Source organism: Poecilia reticulata, chromosome 6 (assembly GCF_904066995.2).
Source record: "Poecilia reticulata chromosome 6, P_reticulata-male-v2, whole genome shotgun sequence".
In the NCBI taxonomy this organism is placed as follows: Eukaryota; Metazoa; Chordata; class Actinopteri; order Cyprinodontiformes; family Poeciliidae; genus Poecilia; species Poecilia reticulata.
Window position 1 is genome coordinate 10282435 of NC_088835.1, and position 18238 is coordinate 10300672.

The following is an 18238-nucleotide window of genomic DNA, read 5'->3' on the forward strand; positions in this document are numbered from 1 at the left end:
TACTGTCAGTCTCAATAAACGGGGACAGATTTTTGGTTGACCGGAATTTTGAGGGCTCCAGATGTCAAACACGGGAATTTCACCGTGAGCTTCTCTCTCCCACAGGCGGATGCATTGATGCCCTTTAAAACAGTCAATTTTTTACACCTTCATGCAAAACTGAAGCTCCCCATTGGTTAAAGTCACACTCCACCCTCCGCCTTCTTTACCCTGGTTTCCCGGGCAACCATGTCAGGGTGGAGAAAAAGAGCAAATCATGTGAGGGCAAAGCATCTTTCTCTCTATCTCCCCCCCGTCTCTCTTCCCCTTTCTCTCTTTTGCTGTCATTCTCTCCGTCTCAGTGTGTGTACGTATAAAAGCGTCTCAGAGCTTTCACCTCAATCTGAGCTCTCTGTGGCTTTGCGGGGCAGGCGGGAGCAGGACTCAGGCACGCCACCAAAGGGCATCCCTCCGAGTCATTTCTTTGACCTTCCCTCTCTGCTTTCCCCACCGTCCCCCACCCCCCTGAGTTCCTTCTCCTCCCTCCGATGTGTCGCGGGTTTCCCTCCTCATCTCCTCCTCACCCTTCCTCTCACTGAACGTCTCCGCTCTGCCTAGACTGTGGCTGCATCGATGCAAAATGGGTTGTGGCAATTCCTCAGCCACCAGCACCTCAGGAGGGGGTGAGTGTTTCAGGAATCTCCGTGTGGATGTGTCAGTCAGCGGCGTGATGGCTGGTTGGTGAGTGAGAGGCTGTCACCGTCTCTGTGGGAAGGAGGAGAAGGTGTTTTGGGGGTACATGAAGTCTGTCGGGGGTAGCGCTTACGCTCAGGAAGCACATCTTTGTGGGTGCATGCTGGTTACTTGACTTCATTCATGAAAACATCTTCTGCCCTGTCTAAAAATCTTTCTTGCTCTATATTAATGACAAGAAATTTACAGAATCCTTCTTGCATTTTACAATTATGTTCACATTTAAGAGTTAATACCCTAAAGATGCAGAGGCCGAGTCTAGTTTGGCAAAAGCCCTAATCTAAGACTCGACTGCATCTCTACAAACATGTTGACTTTCATACAGTTGCAACATCTGGGCATTCCTTTTTAGTTTGTCTGTTTTTGTTTCCGTCGCCGTCTTGCTTTCAAAGGCAAAACTGACATTCACTCATCCTTGTCTCCCCACTTGACGTATACAGAGTGTGTCCTGAACGCAGGCACCTCTGAAATACTAAATCAACTCCTGACTTTGATTCGTAAAAACCTGAAGGACACGTGTGAACGGAGGATATTCTCTTATCAAATTGTTTTTCTAACCCTCACCCAGACGTCCTGCTTATCTCCCCCCCCAGCACATCTCACTCACTTGGCTCAGACTGTTTTAAATTACACCTGAGAAAATCTCCAGGGTTGCGTGTACACACACGCACACGCACACACACACACACACACCAGCAATACTGTCTAGGTAATAATTAGTTTGAAGTAGCTGCAGAATTACCTCACCAGCACCACTGCCCATTAAAGCAGCGTGATGGGTGTGTTTGTGCTTGTGCAAACGTGCGTGTGCTTGCAGGTACCTAATCAGTGCTTGCCAGGCATGTTGACGTAGCAGCCAGGTCCAAATGTGATCCACGCTGAGGTTCCACGGCCTGTAAACAACACCTAAGTACCTCCCTGTGGGCTGGACCTTGTTTGTCCGTGACAGGCGGACGTCTTCGGTCGGCCTCATCCATTATTTATTGACTTAGTCTCAGAGGTCAGCGATTAGAAGTGTGTCAAAAGTGTGTGTGTGCGTGCATGTGTGTGTGTGTGTGTGCGTGTGTGTGTGTCATCCTGTCACTCTGACAAATTGGGAATTGTCTCATTTGTCCATGCCAGCTGATGCCAGGTCTGTGTCAAAGGACAAAATTAAAGCAACTATGGCCGGATATTTCTGTCAGACCAATCAAACTCACTTTAGATATAGTTATAGATATTTGCTTTATTATTGTAGATTGCTGCATAATAAAGAAAAAAAAGCACCCATACAAAACTTAACTTTTGGTTTGGTTTTGGGTACTAAGGCACTTCATAAACAATCAGAACTCTTTTGATTGCATTTTCTCAGTGCAGACTAATGATGAAATTCCTCCTTCGGTTTTGTTTTCTGCACAGCTGCAGCAATATGTCTGAGCTTCATTTAAAAACCCTCACATGCATTTCACGAAATAATAAAACACCGAAGCAGTTTGTGAGGAAGACCAGGGTAGGCTTCGTCATCAGCAATCACTTTGAGTCAAGTTGTCATAGGAAAACATTCAAGAGCATCTCATGAATTACAATACCAACAAAGAGAAAACATTATTTCTGGAAATTATTTTAAAAAGTGAAGCTCTTTGTTCATTCAGTCAAGAATTTCACAAAGATTTTAAAAAAGAAACTACTTAAAAGGTGTCAATTTTGAAAAAAGTATATTATTTTTATCGTTTACACTCTGAAACTAATAATAAGTGGAAAAATATTCGTAGGCATTACAGCAGATATATGCTCCTCAAAATTGCTGACCAGCTTTTGGCTTGTTTCCACAAGTAGTTTTTGCAATTTTTGAATCTATGGGCCTACTTGGCATATCCCTAATCTTCAACCCATATTATTCAGTCAGAAGAAATATGTTAGGTAAAGTAAAATATTCTAGGTAATACTATGTGTTTGATTACACTTAAATCTATGACACCAGTCGCTATCCACATCTTCTGAATCTCTCTCAAATTCTTAAAATGACTTTGTATCATAATCCTCCAGAGAATCACAGGTTATCTGGCTGCTTCTGTACCTTTTCTCTTCCACATTTTTTTCTTCCTCTTCACCTTTATAAAAATAAGCTTGGATACGTCACTTCTTTGGCAATTTTGTTCACCCATAAACATCAAAATGAGGAGAAAATAAACTCTTATGTTATGCAACTCTGTGTGTAACAAATCCAATAATCGTTTCACTTTTCACATTTTAAATTTTTTTTTTAATTTGTGAAATTCTGCTGTGAAAAAGCGTGTTTTTTATTCTCAGTGTGCCTTCATCTTTAAAAATTAAAACCAGCACATTAGCTTAATATTTATGTGCAACCTAGAAGTAAATATCCCCATTTCTTGATAATAAAAATCCGAATCCTAACCACTGCGGAGGACACTGAAGAAGCTGTGAAAGTCAAGTCGGACAAGATCATTACGAATTCGAGCCTGGCCCTTATCGAGTTCACTCAAATGACCACACTATATGTCACATTGTTCAACCCAAGCCTTGTGCTCGCAGATGCGCAGCCTCGGATATGAATGAGCTTTTGTCGAGGGCACTGAAAAGGCCTCTTTGTCGCTTTAGCGCACAAGAAACCTTGCAGATCTCTACATAGATAGAAATATTCTCCACGTTTTTCCTGCTTCGTTTTCTATGATTTCACGTTCAGTTTGATGCTTCCAGGATAAGTTTGGCACAAGTACAGATAAAAACTGGTTGAAGGTCAACCCTATGCATGTCTTTCTACACTGTTGTTGAATGGAGCTGTGTGTACAGTACGAAGGGGAGGGGGTTAAATTATCCTCCAGCTTAACTTCATCACTTTAGAGCCTGTGCATCAGGAATGAAGAAATGCTAATTGGCTCATCTAGGAGTTAAACAGCCTTGAGCTTTCCACTGGTGTCAGTGGAACTGAGGCTTCTTGTGCTGCTCTCCATACTGTAGGTTCTTTGACAGTGGAGCTGAAAACCAAAAGCAATTTTAAGCTACATGAGCGACATCAGGTCTTTAAACTGAACTGAGTGAAAGTTTCAATGGCAAAAAAACAGAATCATCACACTGTTCAATTCAATGAGCAACAAAATCATCAAAAGGCACTTAATGAGACAAACGTGTCCAGTTCATATCCAATCATATAGTTGGATTTGGATCTAGTTGCATATAGTTCAGTTGAAATTTAAGTCATAACAGGTTAATTATTTAATTGGTAATATTATGAAGACACATCTAGCAGATCATCATTAGCTGTTCTCTGTGCTGACCAGGAGACTGGAAGGAGACACACACAGTGAAAACAGAGCACAGAAACACCGGGTCAGGAGTTCTGTCTAGGGAAAAGAAACAAAAAAGAGAGAGAAGATGTGGTTTATAGTTGAAATATCAGTGGCATTCTCCAGGAAAGAAATGCAGCTCACCTAAGAGGCACTGTGACATAATTATTTCTATAGAAGAAGAGCAAACAAAATGAGCAAATATATTTAATCTAATTTTTTTTTTTTAAGTTGCTCTCCACTATAAAGAGATGCTAAAAGCACTGAAATGAGTGCTTTTAAAAGGAAAACAAAGTGAGTACAAATGACAGCATTATCTTCTTCAGAAAGAAGAGACAGGTAAAACTGAAATACCAACAGAATATATTTTCTATGCAGTGGGAAAAAAAGAGAGTGCACATATTTAATGTTTGCAGGATTTCTTTCAGAAATCTGTCTGGGACAAAGGCACAGCTAAGCTGAAGGGCTGAGCTGGGAGTACTTTCTACACGGAAGAAAAACACAGAGGACACATATTCTTAAGAGAAACAATATATCTGTATGCGGCTCCGACCAAAACAGTTCCTTTGTCTCCGTTTTGTCCTGAATGTCATTAGAATATAAAATACTTGTTTCTATAAAAAAAATAAAATAAGAACAGCTGCTCTGTGGAGAGTTGCTGTGTTTCTTTGCGTCTGCTGAAATACTGAGCAAAACTGAGTTGCAAAACAGCTCATTAACTTCAGCAGCCATCTTGAATGTTTTTAATAATTGTAGCCTTAAGACGCACCGTTGCATTATCTAATCAAAGTCCAAATTCGTGTGAAATCTGTCGCTTAACTTCGACAGGTTTCGCATGGAGCTGTCTTAATGATTGAGGTCGTGATAACTTTTGCTCAGTGACGGCGCATCGTTGTCACGCTTGATGTAACTTTTAGAAGACGCCGTATTGTGTGGCAGTAAAGAACTGGGGATGGTCAGTGAAGACGCTCAACGGAGTACGGTTATTGTTTCTTCATGAGAGTGACAAAAGATTTCTACAGATTGCTACAATCTAGACACCACCTAGAATAAAATGCTTGTCCAGCTCTGTGTAGTTATTGTCTGTATTTCAATGGACCTTCACAACCCAGAGGCTTTAAAAGCAAGAAGAAAGAATAAGGTTTACATTCACCCTTAATAAAGTGAGTCTACCGCCAGCATCCTATTACTGTCTGTCCTTGATTCAGTGAGTCTGAACACAGAAATTAAAAGTTAGTAATGAAACATTCTTCCTCCATTAAGTATGATGGTTGGGTTAAATCTTGTTCATTTGTTTTGTGTTCTCAGGGCCAGCAGAAGCCTCCAAAGATGTGTAAGTACATCAGTCATTTTTAAGAATTTGAAAAAATGTATGAAGCTCTGTAAGACATAAATCAAAGCTAAAATCAAGTGTCTGGTAAAATTTGCAATCATTGCCTTCACGTTTTTAACATTTTGTAACCTTATAAATTTCAACTTTTAGTGCTTTATTGGACTTTAACATGATGCATCAACACACCAAGTAGTGTAATAATTGTGAAATAGAACATAAATTCTGCATGGTTTTCAAAAAGGTTTCTGTTAAAAGACAGGCATAACTAGTGTCAAAGTCTTATGCAAAATACAAGTGAATTTCAATAAATTATCACGTAAAAGTTCATCTAAAATCTATCGAATTTGTGGCAGGAATATTGAATATTTGAAAAAAATCTATTTTGTTTGTGTTTCTGAGGGCTCGTCCTGGAGCATTTGATTTTTTTTCTTTTTTTTGCCATTAAAACTTTTCTGAAAAGGACAGGAGAAGCAACATTACTAAAGTCTTAACTGCAAAAATTGATAATGGGTGTACTTGAATTTTTATTTCATTTTTTCAGACTTTGTGCTTTTCATTTTAGTACTTCTCAGAAAACAGCCTTGGTGGGTCCCAAAAAGCTATTTATTGATATTTTTTCTTGTCAAAGTGAGAATCAAACATGTGTTAACACTCAGCAACATATTGACCTGGTCAGGATGTAGATTTCCAGTAAAAAATAGATGAATTCACTGTAACAGGGATAAATTTACAAGTGTGTGTGTGTGTGTGTGTCTACTTTGTACCTTAAATCAGCATGTATGTTTCCTGGAAGCCATCTGAGCAGCCAGGTTCAGCCCTTGGGAGCTGACTGAAGAGTGCTAACTACCTGAAGCTAATCAGAGCTTCCTAAAACTGAACTACGCATCAAAATTTCACAAATGTAGACCACACTCATTTTGTCGCATACATACAAACTCTTTCTTTATCTATCTACTGCAATGCCCGTCAAAAGGATTTCCTAACCCATTTCTCCTTACCATGATTTCATCCTTTGCTTTTACCAATCAAGCAAAGTAAGCATGTTAGGTCAAGTCTTTATAGGGAGCCACAAAGTGGTCGAATCCCAGCGGTCTACTTTAGTGCCTACTTAGTTCCTTCCAAGATGAAACAAACAAACAAAACATGCACACGCTCGCATTTTATGTTCAAAAGAAAAGAATCTGCAAACAGAACGGCCTCCAAGCTGAGTATTTTTGCTGTTTTGTCCCCGGCGCGGCTTCATGTGAGCTCTGCGACAACAACACGCTGCAAGTAGCTGATTGTTCAATAACCTCAGCTGAAACGATAATTGCCAATTCCATGTGCCGCATCGTCAGCCGCTGCCACCGGGGAATGATCCGTATTCCCTGCGGCTCGCCGTAGATGTTCCGCAGCGCAGCGGAAACAAACCACACCCTGGAGTCCAGAGCTTCTGGTGTTTCTGTGCCAGGCTGTGAATGCTGACCTGACCTGTGATTCTTCTCTCAATCAGGACAGAAGATCCCTCGGCAGACGATGAGAAAAGAAGGTATTCTGTTGACGCTTCTGAGGTTTTCGGTTGACATGTAGCTTTTTGTGAAACAATCAGTATTTTTTTTGCAAGAACTGTAACCAACAACATCTGCTAGTAAGGCAGGTATTATTATATATAAATATATATAAAAAAGTATTCATATCCCTTGAACTTCCTTTTATTTTGTCTCATTTCAACCTGTTAACTTTGACCAAACGCCTTTGTTTTTGCTCATTAAAAGCTTCTGAACAGCATGATACTGCCACCACAATGTTTCGCAATGGGTATGGTGTGCTCAGCGTGTTTTTTGGTGTTCTAAATAATGCCAACATGTAGGCAAGAATTAAAAGTTTTCCATGTGAACTGAGCATATTCTTACACGTTTGCCATGTCTCCTTCATGGCTTCTTGCGAACTGCAAACAGGACTTCTTCTTCTGACTCTGTTTATAGATTCAGGGACTTTCGAAGTCAATCCATTTCACATAACCTCATTTAAATGAACATAGTAAAGGTTTAATTAATGCCCTCCTTGTTACATTTTTCACTTTAAGTGGACAATCATTTCTTGGTAGGCTTGCCATTATGTCAAACTTTTTCTACTTCCATATGATGGATTGAACAGAGCTCTGAAATGTTTAAAGCTCGGAAAATTGTTTTGTAACCCAACTCTGCTTTAAAATGGCTCAATGACACCTTTTCTGACTATAAAATAAACTGAAGACAAAAGTGTGAAATATTCTCAAGATTTTTGAAATGAAAGGTTTTTCTTCCATTTTTTTCAGTCTTTTGGTTCTAAAACAAAATCTGAAAAAGTTCAAAAGAGTATTTTGCAAGGGACTGAAATTTCTTAAGAGTTGAAACTAAAAGAAAATAAATTCTATGAACATATGATTATTAGCTAAATTTAATCTTACTGCTTCTACTCAAAATCTAACTCTGATAAATTACCTTGCACTAACATAATGTCTTCTCCTGTCCTCAGGAATTATGGCGGTGTGTATGTGGGTCTGCCTGCGGACTTGACCACAGTAGCTGCTAGTCAGTCTAAAGCCACACGGAAAGGTGAAGATCTGCTGCACACGTTCTAATTTTAAACAACTTTGACATTGAAATGTATTTATGAGGCACTTCTGAACATAGACGCTTAATAATCTCCATCAGATGAGCTACAGCATCCGATGGAGCTCATCACCTGACAATGAGGTGAGCAGCTACTCACCTCATTGTCAGGGTCCAAAAATTGGATCCGTTAAAAGAAAAATATGTCAATCTTGAAAATGTTCATGCTATTTATTTAGTTCAAGAAGCAGCAATGTACTGGTAAATCATAATGCAGGGTATTTTTTTCTTTATTTAAAATTCTTTTGTGCCATTTTAGTTGTCCTTGCTGAAGTTTGATAAAACCAATTGCATTTTGAGACGTATCATTTCCTATTTTAACTGATCTCTATCAGTTTTGACAGAGATACAGAAAGATCAGAGACGGTAAAAGATTCAAAATGTCAAACAATGTCCCTACAAATAACTTGTTGCTGTGCATTTTTCTTCTTCTTACAGACTAGCAGCTACAGAATGGAGTCTAAAACAGGTACCTGAAAAAACAATAATCCAGAACCAAAGAATTTTCATTACCGCAACATTTTCTCTGTTTCAAAATTTCTAATGGGACCACTGACAATATTTATACTAGATGTTTACAATAAAAAAAGACAATCCGGTTATGGATTAATTGGGATGAGCACTAAATAAACTTAAGAAATGTATTTCTTGGTAAGGAAACGTTCAGGAAGCAATCATTTAAATTAAGATTAGAAATGCATATATGCTAAAGAAAAATATGTATTTTCTTATAATTATTTAAATGTTTGAATATTATGATTACATAAAACGATGTTAAGTTGTAAGAGTAATTAAGAAAATTGTATATTCATTATCTGAAATGTATGAAATCACTGCATGGCCATGTGTTGCAGTACAGCTTGAATTTGTTTTCTAGCTCAGCAATACCCATAAGTCAGTGGGCGGGGCTACAACGTGAAGTTGACTTGTGCTGGTTAACCAATCAGGTGTCACGGTGTCTGACGAGCCACAGTGACAACTGAAATAAGTAAATAATGCTAGAACAATTGTTTGTCATTTCATGTGACTAACTGAAGTTTTAATCACAGATTTAAATATTTAGTTATTTATTCAAATAACAAAATTTTAGTTATTTAATTAAATAACCAATATTCAATTAAATAACTGAATATTATCTACCAGGTATTGTATTTAATGTAATCATGACAGTTTAATCACATGTATAAAAAGTTGTTTGGACTGTGTTCATTTTGGCTCTACATAAAAAGCTAACTCAAAAACTGTTGACTTTTATATTGTTTGGTCTCAACAGGACCCTACAGTTGAATCACTCAGAGACTGTCACATCACAAGCAGAGAGCATCTCGCCGCTCTGGTTCTGGTAGAAAATGGACTAAATAAGGACTCCCAGAGTCACACTGAGCAAAAGACAGGAACTAGCAGAGCGGCAGAAGGTGGAGTGATGTTTGGATGCATACGGCATCAGCCACCGCCCTTTATTCTTGAGAACAAAAGATGAAGAAAGAGGAATCCCAGACAGGCGCCCCACGCTGCGAGGAGCAGCTGAAGGTGGTATCAGTGGACCCGCTCCCCCCTCTCTCTCCCTCTCAGGAAATGATGGAGGATACAGCCAACTTCACAACTGAATGTGTGGGAATCACACAGTCTCCCCAAACTCCCTTGGCAATAATATTTTCTGCTAATTATATCACTACAGTGCATAAATGCTTAATTGCAAAGTAGACTGAACGTGTCGCTGGTGATGAAAATAGATTTTATTGCAATCAAGGACCTGCTGTTGCATCGGGAAAGTGAGATATTATTCTCAATAATCGCTCTCAGAGCTGAAATGAAGCTTGTTTTACACGATGTTCTGGGTGTGGTCACCTAACCTCATTCCAGGCAACGATTTTGTGTATCTGTGCTTGTTCTCCCTTCAGCATTGTTTTTTTTATTTTGCTAAAAAAAAAAGAAAAGCTCAGAATATAGTACCTTTAAAGCCACAAATGGGAGATTTTCTTAAAGTTTTCATAAGCTGAACTGTCAACTTCTTTTCTCACACCCACAGCATAAATGTAGATTTGCAAAAACAGCCTAATCTTGGAAGAGACTGAAAGAAAGTAGCTCAAAAAGAAACGGTGAATCCGTCTTCAATCCTCCCCTCCCCACATACTATATAACTGAACTCCATGTTGTTTAGTCAGTGTGTAATATTTGAAAGAAAATATGTGTTGAATTGTGCAATTTTCTTTTTGTCAACAAACACCACAAGAAAAGATGAGAATGACGTTTTTATTGAAGTACAGCTTATATTGTGATATTTACTGTGCCTTGCGGAGACGTTCCCACCCCTTAAACTTCTTCACATTTTGTCACGTTGCCACAAACACCAGTGGATTTTATTGAGATTTTCTGTGATTATCCAACACAAAGTGGTGCACTGTTACAAAAAAAAAAATCCTGCATGGTTTTCGAGTCCTTTTATAGATTAAAACTTGAAAATGATGCTGGTCCATCACATAAAATCCGAATAAAACACAGCAAAGTTTGTGGTTACATTATGAGAAAATGTGGGAACGTTCAAGAGATGGGAATACTTTATCAAAGCTTTTTAAACTCTTTGTACCCTTTATATTTGCAAATTATTGACTACTGAATCAAATCAAATTTTGTTCTGTTAAGCGGCATGTCGAAAATGTGCAAAAATGTTTGATCAGTGTGGGGGAAAAAAAAATAATCTGGAAATGAACTCAAGAAGAATCTAAAGAAATTCTATTTTGACTTGCTAAGAGCACAAATGAGTAAAGATTTCCAATGAGGAAATATGGACATCCATCTATTTTGAACTTCTGTGATGTACTTACAGTCTGTACAGGTTCTTTGTACCCCGCTCTTTGCCTAATGGGATTTTCTCCAACACCTCTGCAAACCCTGAACATGGATAAGAGAATATTGAAAAGGAATAAACTGAATGAATTTTTATTGCTTCTCTGTGGCTTTAGGACAGCGTCCCTAGCTGAATACTAAGTCAAGAATTATTTTTTTGCAGACATCTTGTAGCTTTTGAAATAACCAAAAGCTACAAATAAATGAATCCGGTTTTACTGCCAAAGTCAACATAATAATTTTACACTCAGGCAGTTAAAGACATTAACTCCTTAAAATGACAAACCAGTTAATAAATACTGATATATTTTCTGTTGTTTTAATCCCTAAGTCCATACTAGAAAATAATAGTTATGAACAAAGTAGTAGCACTGGTACGTTATGTAAAACTAAATCAAAGTAAATAACAATCTTAAACTCCCAGTTACCGAAATCTTGGTTGGTTTTAAGTAGACCTGAAACCTCATTAGTATTAACCAGTTATGAGTGGGTTAAAAAACAAAATACAACGCTCTACACAGTGCGGCTTAAATGGTTCCTTTGGAGAAATACAAAATACTATACAAAATACTTAATTTGCTTGTGCCCAAATATGCAACTGATTACATCATAATCTTGTAGAAACAGGAAGTGCTGCGTAGTAATGTAAAGTAGTGTTGCTACACACTCATGTACAGTAGGTGGCGGTATGCACCTGAAACTCGCTTGCTATCCGCCGTAGTAAAAAAGAAGAAGAGCTACGTCGGCCACTCCCATACGCCTCTCCTGATCTGAACAAAGAGACAAGCACCGGTGAACATCTACAAAGAAACATTAACCAAGAAAACATTTATCATACATTTACGTCTAACAGAAGGAAAATTCAAATTAACCAATGATTCAGAAGAGTTTACTTTAAAAACACTGGCTTGGGTGTAAATTATAACAATGCTATCACTAGCAAACACGAAACAGTACATGAAGGCAAAAAAGCGATGTTAACCTAAAGCATCATGAAAAGCTATAAAACAAATGCAATACATTATGGAAACATTACAGGGACGAATGATGAATAAGCAAAATGTAAGGCAGTTTGTGACACTCACTGTAATTTAGGAGAGAGCAAGAAGTAAAAGTGGATGAAAATAAGGTACCAATATTTTAGCAATATTTGTAGTCACTTAGCTTTTAGGTCACACCACCAAAAAAGTAAAAAAAAAAGCCTAGTTGTTCAGCTCTCTCTTTTTGAAACTAAGTTGTTTTCCCCAGATAAATGGTCACACTCCCGTCAAGGATTTTTTTTTTTTTCTGAAAACAAACAGCTGCTTGTCCAGTCAGGTGGTCATTCAAGACGAAGGAGGGGGATATCTGAAACAGGCAGGAAATAAGAATTAGACACTGCTGCTTTTTGAAAAAAATCAATTACACTGCTGCAAAACTGCGTAAAATCTTAGGTTTCATGAACTAGTTTCACACAAATTCTAACAAATAAACATGCAGAATGTGTAGGAGAAATTGATCACATCATAAACATTTCTCTGTCTGTTTTGTGTTCTATTCCTGCCCCAGCTGGCCTCCCCCTGTACCGACCAGAGGCCTGACTGTGGCGTGTCCAGCATGTTGTGCTGCCCGTCTGTCCCTCTTTTATCAGCCTCACGATGCCCTTTACAGTTGCTCCTCCTGTATGTGATGAATTTCACTTCCTTTTCCCCTATTGGTTCAGTTTTTCCAGGCAGCAGGGTATAGAACGTGAAAGACCAATCGGATGTAATTTACTGTAGAAATCCCATCCAGATGCTGCGGTACAGCATGCTGCGTTAATGTAGGCGGCGTAGGCGAAGCTGAGAGGTAGCATGTTGATAAGGTGTAATGTAGGCTTGATGCTAATGATGGGCCGAGATGCTTTCTTTTGGGCAGATCCTTCTTTTCCCCACAATTTATCTTACAAACCATCTGGATTTGGTAACAGCGGTGACAAAAACCATGAAATATATTAAAGATCTGGTGGTTTGGTGTTTTTTCAGTCATTTACAGTGCTACCAGCACACAAGTCTTTCAAATTTCCCAGTGTCACATTAAGATAGGAGCAGGTGTTACATTTACTGATAGAAAGGGAATGGCAGACAGGATCAGGACAGATTAAACTGAAAAAACGGATTTATCTTTAGAGACCAAACTTTTCCTTTTATTTCGATGTACTGACCACAGATGCCAGATTTAACCTTTCACACACATTTACCTGTTCCTACAAGTATGTTGAAATTGCCCTTGCTAGGCGGTTAGTCAAAAGCCTTTTCACGCCAGGCCAACAAATGTGAGTCTCGCAAGAATATTTTATGTGTCTGAGGTGATTGAAAGCTGTTAACCAGGATGTCTGTCTGTACCATCAAGAGTCAACTAATTACAAATGATTTTATGACTTAAAAATTCACAAAAGATTGAATTTCACTTTAAATAATGATTAATTTGTTACATTTTGAAAGTGAGACTTTTCATTCCTCAGAGTGATTGCATTTCTGAAGCCTTAGATGAGGAACACAAGTCCAGAAATAGTTTTAAATGTTGTACACCTTTGATTTAAAGATTAAGTTGGGAAAAAATATTCAAAGTGTGTATTTTTTTTTCTTGTTAACAAAATGCCCTAGATGCCCCCCTGGTTGGCTAATCAGCTTGTGATGTTGTGTTTTTTTTCCTAGAGTTATCATGGGACCATAACTCCTGGACTATAGGTGTTAAATAGTCTGGGATTTATGGTAGTTGGAAATAATGTGATTGACAGTAAACATAGTCCTATTTTTAGCATTATTATCTTATTAATAAAATATTGTAGTTGGGGTAAGCATAACTAAAATATTTTAAATATTTACTAAAATATCTCCTCAATTCTTTTTAAATATTTTGAGGAAGAATTTCTCCATTAATGTTTCAAGAGATATAAATTGGTTGCTTGCTTCAGACAATCTTAAAATTCTGCATCAGTTTTACATTGACTGCACAACTTCTGTTCAAATCTATCATTTTTAGTTATTTTTATGTCGGACGCCTCAGCTCTAAACCATTTTGTGCTGAAATGTATTATGATTTTACAGACAATGATGGTGCCACACTCGTTTAAGTCATTTACAAGTCAACAGTCGCTCTTTCGGAATCTGAGTTCAAATTAAAATTCAAGCACCTCCTTTCTCCCTGCTTCACACCTGTGCAAAAAAGCTGTCCAAATCGCTAACAAAAATAAACTTGATTGTGAAGGCAGAAAAAGATATGGTGGGTAAAACAAGAGATGAACACATCACCAATGTTTTTTTTTTTGTATAAGTCTATTTTTAAAGGAGCTACTGATGTGAAATTCTCAGCAGATGTTGATGACAACCCACCCAGCCCAGATGTGCAAAGAAACCACCGCTGTCCATAAATTACATGCAATAAAATTTAATAGGGGGGAAAGTATTGCACACATAACAAAGAGAGATTGCTCGGAGGAATGGAAAGTCATGACATCTGCTTAAATCTATAAGTAATTGGAAAGCAAACGTGCTACTTAATGCTAATTAATACCGGCTGGTTCAGACCCAACTGATGGCCCTCAAAAAGGTTTCTCATTAGCAAAGTGTCGCACAAAGAACATCTCAAGAACTTCTAAGCCTTACTGTTAAATAAATTGTCATTTGATGTTGTAGAGGTAAAGGTAATTTTATTTATGTAGCACATTTTCAGGAGCAAGGCAATACAAAGTGCTTGTATCGTCTCTGCAGGACCCAACTGCAGAGACGATTTAAAAACAGTTTTTAATTTAAAAATAATTTATGGATATCTGTGGTTGGATTTCTTTGCATGTGGGGACAGAAATAGTTCCTGTTGACATCTGGACATCTTTCATGTCATTGGCACACTTGGAAGTAAATTTTCTGAAAGCAAACTGATGTGATTCACGTATTTGTCTATATTAATGGTTCCTGAAAAACCCAAAAGTATTCCTGAAAAATTGGGATTCATCGTTGTTTTCGGTGAACCGAGAAGCTTGCATCTGGAACGACATTCTCTAATTCATACCTTCCTCAGTGATCAGTGGAAATTTCATTATTGGCACTACAGGAAAAAAACCTTCTTGTAATTGATCAGCAGCTTTTTGAATGCTTTTCCAGGGATTTTGATGATTTGTCTTTAGAGACGAGCTCTCGGTCTTTGAGGTTGGAAGCCCTCCGTGCCATCACCCTCATTTTTAGCTCCCTCACTAACATAGAAATCGGGACTGTTGCATTGCGGTGTGCTACAGCTTCTTTTTCCCAGAAGGGTTAAAAAAAAAGGTTATTTTGCAAACCATGCATGTAACAAATCTTACTGAAATACTCTAACTGAACCAAATAGTCCACACTGAATTAGATGGGAAAATAAATAAATCTCGCTTTCCAAATTAGATTTTCTTTTTTTTTTTTTCAAAAATGGGTGGTTCAACTGTTTCCCTTCTAAAAAGTCATCATAATAAGGAGAACAGAATGTGCTTAGATGGGAACCAGTTTCCATGAGCCACTATGTTATTTTTTAAGAAATTTGACCAGATGCCCTATTTATAAAAACTGGTTATTTGTCATTTAAGTAAAGTACACATTAATAATGAATGATGCACAGTTTGAAAACTGACCTTCAACCACTGCAATATTAATAACTACTCTTAAATTATTTATGGTACAATACTCATTAACCGGTCTATGTGAGCAGATGCGAGGCTGAACTACTGTTTCATATCGCTTAGTTGTATCAATATTTAGTCATTATTAATGCACCTTTTAAACTTCCTATTTTTTCTTTGAAGTGTGGTCTTTTACTTTAGTAATGATGTGAATGCCTAAATAATTAAAAGCTATTGAAGAGCATTGATTTAAAAAAAAGTATCAAGGTTTATTCTTCTGAAATTGTCTGCATCACTACAACCTAAAAAAAGAAAGAAGATTTCATTGGAATTGTTGATGATAAATCTTAACCACAGGAATACACTTTTCCAACAGAACAGACAAGCAGAAGAGAGCAAGACATTACAAAGCCATCAGTAGTTAAACTATTATTCAGAGACTCCATTTTTTTCCCTCTCCAAGTCTTTAAATAGTTGGATTAGCCAGGCTCTTCTCGAGCCAAGAGTACTCCTGCAGATGGTCGAGCAATAATTTACAGCCTGGATTGTACCAGTTCCACAAAAGCTAGTCATGAATCAGTCACAGCTCGCTGGGATGACCCAGCTCCCTTTGGGGCCCTCCAGAGAAAGAGGAAGAGAAGAGGAACAGGGATTATGGTGTCAAATGCAGCAGAGAGATCAAGGAGGACCGAGATGACAGGCAGTTCCAGAGTCTGCAGCCGTGAGCACACAGCGAAACAGTACGAAGGGCATTCTCTGCATAATCTCTTTGTATGGTGTGAAATAATCAGTAGTTAGTTTTTTTTATCAAAACACTAAGAAAATAATTATTTCTCATTTATTTTAAACACCAAAAAAATGCATGTAAATGCATTCCCTGATAAACCACTATTCATTATTTAAGAAGTGGTATTTACTTACCATTGAGGATTTGCATCTGATCTAATATTGTGTGTCGGCTGTAAGTAAATGGTAATTCTGCAATTAGTTCTTGGTCAGATTGTTCCTCACTATCTCCTATCTAAACTAACGTTGCTCTCCTAATTACAAAGTATAATTACTGTGTAAACACCGCTGCTCCAAGCAAACCGAGAAAAATAGGAAAGTTAAAAACGTAGATTCATATTCTAAATGTATGTGAAATCTATTCTACATAATCTTTTTTTTTGCATTTCACACATGGTAAATTTAATATAACTCCAGCTTTATCACCCAAACCAGTAACACGTGTAACAGTAGCTGGCTGTTCGGTTTATGGTTAACGAGATGTGAATTTAAGTCGTGTAACACAATGTTTGCAGTCCCTTTCAGATGACTGATTTATTGATTGATTTGTTCTTACTCATCATTCAGTGAATGAAGTAAAAATAATTACAGTAATTTAAATTAAAACTACCATGGAAGCGGAGCTATTTTTTAAAACCCTGATTTGATCATCTTCAAATCGCTTCTTGCTTAGAATATGCATAAAGCTAAATTCTAAAATCAAACAAAAGTTACACAGATTGTGTTATAGAACTGGTACACACTGATATTTAATTTGTTTTGACAACAACATGGGCAAATTGACATTTTATTAGTTACGGTATAAAAAAAAACATTGTAAACGATTACATTTCAATTCCTACATACATGAACATGCAACCAGCTGCTGTTAGACTGAGCCTGTTTTCTCTGAATGTAACCTAAAATTAACACATTCTATGTTAATCACTGATGTTCTAAAACACCTAGTATGAGCAATTATTGACAAGGAAAAAACATGAGATTGATTAAGTACAGCCTTTTATGATTAAAGACATCCGAATCCTTCGTGCGCACAGCTGTGGGTATTGATTGTGGTCTGTGATGAAACATATCTGCCTCGTGAAAGCTGCTAGTACACGACACGTGGGATTGAGCTCGTTCCTCTGAGTTGCCGTAGACAAACAGCCTGACAAAGTAAAGCGAGGATTGCCGAATAAAGAGAACATTTGTCATTATTGAACCGAAAACTTTTGTGCAGTTCTCGTACGGAGCGATCAATCACAGCTCCATCTTTGTAATTGACTGCGTCGGTTGTGGGTTGAGGGAAGTCAGGTCAGCTTTTTATTGCACAGAAACTGCTGCATGGTGCTTGATGCTACACTGTTTTTTTTGTTTTTGTTTTTTTTTTGACAAAATCAAGTATTTCACATTACAGTTATTTAACAATATTTAAACATGTCGCTCTGAATTCATATGGTAATGTCAGAACTAAATTAATAAAGAAAAAATAGAAATATTTCCTATCAAAACTTTGAAGAACAGTACATTACATGTATTACTTCATAAAAATCACAAGTTACTATTTCCATTTAAACAAATCAAACTGCCGGATGCCGAACAGAACATGACATGAGCTAAGTAGCTAGCCAAACACTCTTTGCACATCACATTAAAGCAAGATAACTAATCCGTGACGCAAAACAAACTAAATGCATACGAAGTCGCACATACAGGCCTAGCATTCATCCATATCATTCTCCTGAAAGACTAATCTAATTTCTTACCTTATAAGAGAAGAAATGACCACAGATGAAACCCGTGCGCGCGCGCCTTCACTTACTCTTGTATTGAATGTAAAGAGCGCACGAGTCCCCCTAGTGGACTCTTTTGACTATAGCGCCAACGCACCGCTCTTTCAGACAAAGGATCCAACTACATTCCTTGCACACTCCAAATCAAACTAAATTAATGCAGATAATCATCAAACAGTTGGATCTAATATTAACAAGGTCAAATGAACTGGATCTTATATTAACAAGGTCAAATGAACTGGATC

At 37.7% G+C, this 18238-nt stretch overlaps 1 protein-coding gene across 1 annotated transcript; it reads left to right on the forward strand.

Moving 5' to 3' along the window:
* The first annotated feature begins 301 nt into the window (after window positions 1-301).
* On the forward strand, window positions 302-10925 carry c25h12orf75 (chromosome 25 C12orf75 homolog). Its single transcript, XM_008432791.3, has 6 exons — window positions 302-662; window positions 5325-5349; window positions 6842-6877; window positions 7846-7925; window positions 8421-8451; window positions 9256-10925. Exons 1-5 carry the CDS (start codon window positions 620-622, stop codon window positions 8423-8425), a joined length of 189 nt encoding a protein of 62 aa, XP_008431013.1. The 5' UTR covers window positions 302-619; the 3' UTR covers window positions 8426-8451; window positions 9256-10925.
* The last annotated feature ends 7313 nt before the right edge of the window (window positions 10926-18238 follow it).